This window comes from Poecilia latipinna, unplaced genomic scaffold (genome assembly GCF_001443285.1).
Source record: "Poecilia latipinna isolate Pla-1442-1.1 unplaced genomic scaffold, P_latipinna-1.0 Scaffold4021, whole genome shotgun sequence".
NCBI lineage: Eukaryota > Metazoa > Chordata > Actinopteri > Cyprinodontiformes > Poeciliidae > Poecilia > Poecilia latipinna.
Window position 1 is genome coordinate 21962 of NW_015116637.1, and position 8658 is coordinate 30619.

The window sequence follows — 8658 nt, forward strand, 5'->3', positions numbered from 1 at the left end:
ACGCCCATAAATGTTGAAAAAGTACGCACAAGTCACCTGGTACAGACACACAAAACTGCATTTACACACAGATCCGGTTACGAGTGCACGAGTGTTTTTGAGACACATTTGACGCTTCACAAATATGACACAACGGAGAATCTTCTTGTGATTGGTCAAGCTCATATCACAAATTTCCCTGGTGGCTACCGTAATGTATCATACATGAATTACGGTAATGAGAAGAACACAGGTTGGTTAGAAGAGGGTTAAAGGAGACCGTGTTCTGAAGGATGCAATGAAGGTTATTTATGCTTTACACTTTTATTATAAAGGAACCAATGAAGTCATCATCTAAATTATGATGACTTATGATGAATATGTGCCCAATTTATGCTTGTTATAATCTAAATGTATTCCCTCTTGCTTCATTTATTCTTGGTACTTATGATATATTTTTTAATTTCTCATGCTGTTTTATTTGGCATATAGCTAGGAAAGTTATATACTGGAGGTTAATCTATGGCAGCCTTCCTCTGTGGCTTTAAAACAGAGAAGCAGAGAGTAAGAGAAAAAAAAGAAAAATATTTTCCACACAAACTATTCTCTTCTCAATGATGAACTCTAGTGGTCAATGTTGGATACTACACAATTGGAGATGCTCTCTCTGTCTCTCTCTCTCTCTCTCTCTCTCTGAATTATAATATTTGAATTTCCAGAACTACAAGTGAAACATTTTGAGAGTCTATTCCTTTTTTGAAGGAGATCATAGATCAGTTTCACCCAAACAAAATAAAATGTCTCGTGGTGAACCAAAGGAAAAAAAATAAATAAATCATGAAAGTCCAATGACATCAAACAAAGATTTAAATGGCAATACATATCCACAAAAGATGAAAATCTCTGGAGCACAATAACATCCTAAAACGAATTAGAAACAATGACTCAGGTAGGTCACAGAATTTCAAAGTTCACATTACAGTTGCAGTGGTGCGAAAAAGTATTTTCCTCTTCCTGGGTCCATTTTTGCTTTTTTGTCCCACTTAAATATTTCAGATCATCAAATAATGTCTAATATTGTTCGTAGACAGCCAAGATAAATACCAAAAGCAATTTTCAAATGATGTTTATGTTCATTAAGGGAAAACAGCTGTCCAAGCTAACCTGTCCATGTGATGAAGTTTTTGCCCTCATGTTAAATCAGGATTGAACTGGGATGATCCAGATTTTATAGAAAGTAAAGCCAAATCATTTAGATGGAACTTATATGATGACCATAACATATCTGGAAAAAAAAATCAAACATAAAATCAAGTGAAGTTTAAGGTTGTGACTTCAGGCGTCTTCACATCATACAGACTTTTCCTTAAGGAGATTGTCTTATGTTCCCAGTTCTACCTCTTTTTTTCCCCCTGCGCTTTGCAGTGTTGTCGTTTCCTTTCTGAATCACGGTAGCAATACCTGTCAACAAATCACAGTAAAAGTGTGAATGTCAATCTAGTCCTGTCTCTAGTAACAGATTTCTCACAATTACAATTTACAAGCCTTGTCATCTAAACTTTAGCAGTAGTTTACAACAAAACATTCCAAAGTGCCTCTGCTATATTGTCACAAAAGGTACAAAATAAACCATACCAAAAGTCAGAAAAGTCAGACTAATACATTTGACTGTATAACAAAGATTTGTGACTCTGAGGCACTGACATGTTCATTGACACAGATATTTAATTTTGAGAGATGAACTCCGGATTTTGAGAAAGAGACTTTAAGAAAGAAATCCAAAAATAATACAAAACACAGAAATACAAAAACTGGGAAGAATAAACAGGGAGCCATGGAGCAACACAGAAGGAAGGAGGTGAGTGAAAGAGAGCAGGGCAAATACCGGGAGCTTGAATACTAGAGAATGGAACAGGACTAAGAGAGAGAGAGATCTGAACTTCATCCTAAAAAGAATAACGTATAAATAAATGCAAAAAATGTACAACTCCAACCTGCATGAACAAGCAACAAGAAGAGTCTGATGAAAGTAAAGACAAAAGTTAAAGCTGATCAAAGAAAACAGGAATCAATTTTACAAACTCTGGGGGGAAAGCAAACACAGGATATGACAACTATCATATCATTGAGCATCACGTGCTGCTTTCTTTTTTTTTTTCTTTTTTTTTTGTGCTGTTGGTATTTTTCCATTTAACTGTTTGCGGTCCTCACAGCGGCTCAGGAACCAGACACCTGCCCCGGAAACCCCCTCCTCCCCCAAATGTCAGCGGAGCTGATGTTGACAAAAACAGTTTCTTCTTAGCCGTCTTAACTTTTCTTGCTACTTGGAAAAATCTTTGACTAGTATCAAAGATACTGTCAGTAAGATTTATCTTACTGACAGGTGAAGGTTACTGACAAATACAGATGAAATGCTCTAATCCTTTTTACAGTCGGACTTTAAATCCTCCGTTTGTTTTACTTTCATTTCCTCGCCTCAAGGTCAACTTTTAAAGGTATGGAAACTAGTTTGGTTCGACTGGTGGTTTGCTTACTCATCTTGGGGGTAAAAAACAACTTTATTTTGTATGTGACTGTGCAAACTGTACGCATGTTTTACGCAACAGTGACATGTTCTAAAGGCAATAGGTCCGCTAGTCTGGAATCCTGCAGAAAAACTACGAGGCTGCTAAAGATAATATCACAAATATATGACTTCAGGCAGCTTGATGTGTGATTAATGCATGTAAAACTTTAGGATTTATAACTATTTTAACTACCCAGTTCTCAGCTGTGATCTGCACTGCGTCATTGTTACTGTATTGGTTTTCCTGCGTCCTTACTGTATATCGTTGCACGAGGTCGCTTCTCTTCATTTTTTTTTTTTTCATATATAAATGACGGGAAGAAAAACAGCTGAAATTCAATTGAACACAATAATATCAATTCCATGTTTGTGCTTTCTGACTTTTGGTATGGTTTATTTTGCACCTTTTGTGCAAAATATTATTTTTTTGAAATCTGCCTAGTCCACACATAACGGGACAGCTGGGAAAATGAATACATTTTTATGCGTTTTGGTCTTTCATCCACATAACACACCGTTTAATATCACTTAAAACTGTTATTTATAGAAACTCAAACCAAAGCGGGGTGAAACCTGTTTTTGCCTGTGTACATTGGGAAAAATAGATTTAAGGTTCCAGGTGTTACAGTCTGCGATAAACAGTTCTCCAGTGTGTCCGCATACATTCTTTGACATGATTCCCAAAAGACATTGTTTTGTGTTTTAATTACTTTATATTCTGATACACTATTTAAAAGTAGTTCAGCTTCCAAATGGACCTCCTGGCACCATGTTGCCGCCTCATAACCCTCCCCCATAACTCCCCTACACAGCTCCTTCAGACTAGCCAGCAGCAATTAGCAAACACCTGGTAGAATGGTACATCTACTGAGCTCATTTTTTTTGAGCTACTTCTCAGTGCAACGCTGGTAAAAATGTTGTTAAAGGCTTAAAATAGGAGCGATGTTGTGAGAAGCGTTCAACTTGTTGGCTGACGGCGGAGTTTCAGAAAGAGCAGGAGCTTCTTAAAGAGACAGAGGCTCAATTTCAAGATGTCAGTCGTCTCAAGATTCTTTACAAAATAATTATCCAGTTTATACACAGATATATTTAGTCAATTCAGTTCAGTCATGTAGACGTCAATTTCACACATTCCAACTAAGTTACAGGTTGCTACTTGTAACTGTGCCATACTCATTAAGGCACAGTCACTATGGGTGCAGCTGATCCCACTGAGCAGTCTCTATCTCAGTTTAATACACAGTGGAGCTGCTGGTCTTTATTTTATAACTCTATAAAAGTTATACTTGTTCCCCCATTCCTACAGCTCTTTGTCTTTGTTGACTATGTGGCCCTGTTGGGTCTTACCTGATCAAGATGAGTAGAGAACATGTCGATTGTGTATTGATAGGATGCTCTGAAAGGCCACTGGTTTTACTAAAGACAGTTTAGACAGAATGAACTATAGTAATTATTTGTACATTCCCCATATCCCTGATGGCTTTTCAGCTGTAAGATGCCATACGCTGGTGAAGATGACGACAGCTGCAGCTCCATCAGTGATGACTTCCCTTGCTTTAAGGGCCGTCTGGACTGGTGAGCCTCATGAAAACATGTCCTCACAAACACGTCAAAAGAAACCTTTAAAACTGTCAACTCAATTAACACAAAACTCTCTGCTCTTCTTCCATCAAGCAAGAAGAAATATGATATAAAATCTGTAAGTTGGCAAAAGCTTTATTTGTATTGCCGTAGTCATTTTTCGTTTTTCTTCACTGATCACTTTGTGTTTTCTTCTCAGCCCCAGGAAAGTCCTTCTAGTGGTAGGTTTGATTTCAGCCTATGGTCAATTTGTATTGACCATACAAATTGGTCAATACAAATTGACAAATTGAATTTTACTATTTTAAGCCTCGGTGTCCAGTGACGAGCAGCCTGATGCTGAAACTGACACCAAACATTCAGACTCTACTGAAGATGGTAGACACAGCAACTGCAGCTGCTGCTCTGACGAGAGCCGGAAGTCTCCTCTTAATTTCAGGAGAGAGCAGCCACTGGATGGGTGAGGAAAATCTTAACTGGTGCTGACAAAACAACAAAACTTTGCATCCTGCCAATGCATTAAACATGAAATTCTCTCATCTTTTAAAGGCAGGGCCCTAATTTGGATGCAGCGAGTCGAAACTCCCTTCATGACCAAAACCCAAGCAAAGAGAAGGAAAGCAAACAGGCAAGTTGCAGTTTTTGTTACACTTGCAATAATTTTTGTTTCTAGAATCCCCCTGACTGTCCTGTAGTTTCTCTTACAGCACCAAGACGATCCTTCTAGTGGTGGGACTCACTTCAACATGAGCAACAAAAACATGAGCAGTGTGACCCAAGGTCAGCCCTGGCAATGGGACAGCACATCTAAGTACATGTCTATTACAGCATCTTAAATAAGAAAAATTAATAGGGTTTCCTTATTTTTAGCTCTGGTGCCCCGTGATGAGCAACCTATTGCTGAAGCGACAGTTACATGCCTGAATGCTCTGCCAGAACATGGCAGCTGCAGCTCCATCAGTAACTATCTCCCTCTGCGCGAGAAAAAATTCCCCCTGGATGAGTGAGGCTCATTTTGACATTGTCTTCACAAACACACCAACAAAACCTTTAAATCCTGTCAACTCAATTAACACAAAACTCTGTCTTCTCTATCAGACAATACCCTGATTCAGATACAGAGAATCAAAACTTCCTCTCTGATTATAAGGCGAGCAAGAACAATTATGAAACTGAAAGGGTAAGTTGCATATTTCACTAGATGTCATTTTTTTCTACTATTACCTGAAAACTTGTTGTTTTCTCCTCTTCAGCACCAGGGCAGTTCCTCCGTCAGCATGTCCATTTTCAATCTGAGCATCGCCATCATGGGCAGCGGCATCCTGGGTCTGTCCTTCGCCATGGCCAACACCGGCATCGCCCTGTTTGTGTAAGCATTTTTCCATCACCTAAAACCTGAAACCTCATTTTTAGCTCCAACATTTCTTAACTCCAGTCCAGGCAGGTGTCTCTTCAAGGTCTCAGGTTCTTATGTTGCCAAACTCTCCAAGATCCCGAGATCCCTGCCAACAGCTCTGTGACCCTGACAGTCTGTTGATCTTTGAACTTTTATCAATGTCTATCATGACAGCTCCAAAAAGAGAATGTTCACTTCTAGCAAGAAGGAGGTTATTGTAGACAACTTGCAAGCACACAAGTCATTTCATATTCTACTCTGTCTTGTGCAACCTCCTTCTCTCTCTTGTGTTTACAGGATTCTCCTGGTTATTTTTGCCATTTTCTCCTTGTATTCTGTCCACTTGTTGCTGAAGACAGCCGATGAAGCAGGTGAGCAGCAGTTCTGACTTTCCAGCAACTTTTTGAAGGTTTTATTGGCTCTAGTGGTCTTTATTTGAGAGTGGTTGACAGGACAGTAGGCAGTGAGAGAGGGGGAAGACATGTGGCAAAGGTCATCAGGATGGGACTCAAACTTGTGAGGTCCATGTTGACGACCAAGGCCTCTGTACATGGGTTGTGCTTTACCCCTGCACCATCACAGCATCTTCCAGCAGCTCTTTGTTTAATTATATTTAAATGTCAAGATTTAAAATTCTTTGGGGTTTTTTCCTCTTTTTTCAGGTGCTCTTGTTTATGAGTCACTGGGTTACAAGGCCTTTGGGATCCCAGGCAAACTGGCTGCTTCCTGCTCCATCACCATGCAGAACATTGGAGGTGAGGGACTGACCATTATGTAGCAAATGTTGTTTTCTGTGTTATACAACAATGATTTAAACAGCTTCACTGAGTCCAAACTCTGAATACGATGGAAAGCAGGCAGACATTGGCAAATAGAGATTAGGATGAGTTTTACATCATACAGATATTTTTGTCATCAATTATTGAACTTTTTGTTGCTCACCAGATATCAGGCATTCTGGCTCTACATTTTTAATCAGCTGTACCGATTGTTCCTTATTCTTGTTTTTTTTCTCTACAGCCATGTTGACTTACCTCTACATCATCAAATATGAGCTCCCCATTGTCATTCAGTTATTTACTGGAGCAAGTCATGGGTGAGTAGCTAAATTTGACTTTAAAAAAAACTTTTGCAACTGGAATCAGTACTTAAAAGGAAACTACCTGACATGACAGGTTGTCACATCACACCTCGGTAGTTTTCACACCTTGCTGCAGAATTTTTCGTCTACAATAACAAATTGGTTTACAGCAGGACATTTTATTCTGACCATGTCTCAACATGAAGGGAACCTTTCATGTCTTCAGTGACAACAGGCAATAGATTTTTCATATTCTACTCTGTCTGGTGCAAACTTGATACTAATAAGTAAAGAAAGTATAGGCACTATTTTTTTTTTTTTTCAGAGTTGATGAATGATGTAACAATCAGGTGTGCAGAGAGGGTCAGCAGGACTGACCTTCCCTCCATGCAGAACTTGTACAGAAGCCTCCAAACACTTGTTGGGAACCCACACATCCTGGATACAAAAAAACATTCAGATTTTTACCTTACTATTACGCAACAACCAGCCGCCACAGAGACATTTTCTTCTTCCACAAATTGGGTAAATAAATCTGATTCTGGATGGATATGGCAAATCAGCTGCCATTTACACTGAACAAAAATATAAACGTGGCACATGGCCTACGAGGATGAGGTCCATTTGCAGTAGTGCCAGTCTGTTGGAAACCAACTCTTAAACGGCCTGTTGGTCAGGCAGTGGACATTGAACCATGCAGCTTCTGCTCTGGTGGACGTCCCTGCATCCAACATGCTAACTTCCAACATCTGAGGCTTTATGACTTGTGACAAAATGTGACATTTTGGGGCCTTTTATTGTCCCCAGTCCAAGGATTGTCCAATTGTTGCTTATTTCGTCTGATCACCCGCTGGACATGCCTGACCCATGCACAGAGGAAAAAAAACAACTCACTGAGTAACGCTCACTGACAACAAGTTGGATTAAAAATTATACACAAATCAGGAGAAATATTACTTTTTTTATAATAAAATGTTAAGAAATGTTTATTTACAGTTGTTAACGCCACATGGCAACAATATTTGATATGGGGCGTTTATATTTTTGTTCAGTGTAGATTACAAACACCAAGCTAAACGTGTTGCATACCGGTGTTGCAAAAAAGTTGACAAACTAACAGCTAAAGTTGTTCAGTTTTAATTCAGTTTAAAATGACTTTAATTTAACTAAAGTAATGAATTGTGACTGTGATGGTGATGGGGATTGGATTTAGGATGGGGAGGGATTGCAGCTGTGGAAATGCAGGAGGGAAAGTCTGAATGTTTGTAGTTTTTGACTCAGCTTTGGTGAAGGCTGATGCATCAGAGCAGGAAACAAGATGTTCAATCAGACCTTAAGTTAAAATGTATGACAAGTACAAAGATCCTGTTTTTAGATTCAAAACTAATACATTGATTTATTATTTATTTTTATTTTTTTATCAAATCAAGTAACAAATAACTGTCAGTGAATTGAGAGACTTATTTTTATGTGTTTCAGTGAATGGTACATCAATGGAGATTACCTCGTGATTCTGGTCTCGATTATTGTCATCCTGCCTCTGTCATTATTCAGGAACTTAGGTAAGGATGTATTTCCTAAGTAACAATAAAAGTTGAAGCACCAGCTTTCGGACAAAAATCATTTTTTATCTTGCCTCACTAGGTTACCTTGGTTACACCAGTGGTCTCTCTCTGCTCTGCATGGTGTTCTTTCTGATTGTGGTGAGTACAGTTTGATTTCTCCTGAAAGTTAGATTTAGTCAATCGTTTCATTGTTTCATCGTTTCATTAAAGTTTTCAAATCACTGCTTATTTAGTTTTTTGAATATTGTGAAAAATATACCACAGTCCAAAAATATATTTCTCTTTATGTTCCTGCAGGTGATCATAAAGAAGTTCCAGATCCCATGCCCTCTGCCTCTTCCTGACACTGGAAATGAAACCATGAATATGTTCAACATCACCCCCCACAGCGACAACGCCACTATAGATGATGACACTTGCAAGCCTAAATACTTTGTCTTTAACTCACAGGTAAATAAATCTCTCACAGATTAAACAGGTTTGAATATTT

General features: G+C 38.7%; 1 protein-coding gene across 2 annotated transcripts in view; it reads left to right on the forward strand.

Annotated features, from left to right (window-relative positions):
* Positions 1–2240: 2240 nt before the first annotated feature.
* The window catches only part of LOC106942068 (sodium-coupled neutral amino acid transporter 2-like), a 10911-nt gene continuing 4493 nt past the window's right edge, over positions 2241–8658 (forward strand). Inside the window, exons 1-16 of one of the 2 annotated variants that reach the window (XM_015025244.1) lie at positions 2241–2474; positions 4034–4120; positions 4220–4244; positions 4326–4347; positions 4436–4586; positions 4676–4754; positions 4822–4906; positions 4997–5129; positions 5225–5306; positions 5380–5495; positions 5820–5893; positions 6185–6277; positions 6543–6618; positions 8083–8165; positions 8248–8306; positions 8466–8618. In XM_015025244.1, coding sequence (XP_014880730.1) covers positions 4041–4120; positions 4220–4244; positions 4326–4347; positions 4436–4586; positions 4676–4754; positions 4822–4906; positions 4997–5129; positions 5225–5306; positions 5380–5495; positions 5820–5893; positions 6185–6277; positions 6543–6618; positions 8083–8165; positions 8248–8306; positions 8466–8618 — 1311 coding nt within the window. In that variant the 5' untranslated portion in view covers positions 2241–2474; positions 4034–4040. The remainder of the gene's footprint in view (positions 2475–4033; positions 4121–4219; positions 4245–4325; positions 4348–4435; positions 4587–4675; positions 4755–4821; positions 4907–4996; positions 5130–5224; positions 5307–5379; positions 5496–5819; positions 5894–6184; positions 6278–6542; positions 6619–8082; positions 8166–8247; positions 8307–8465; positions 8619–8658) is intronic. The other variant, XM_015025245.1, reaches the window with a different exon arrangement.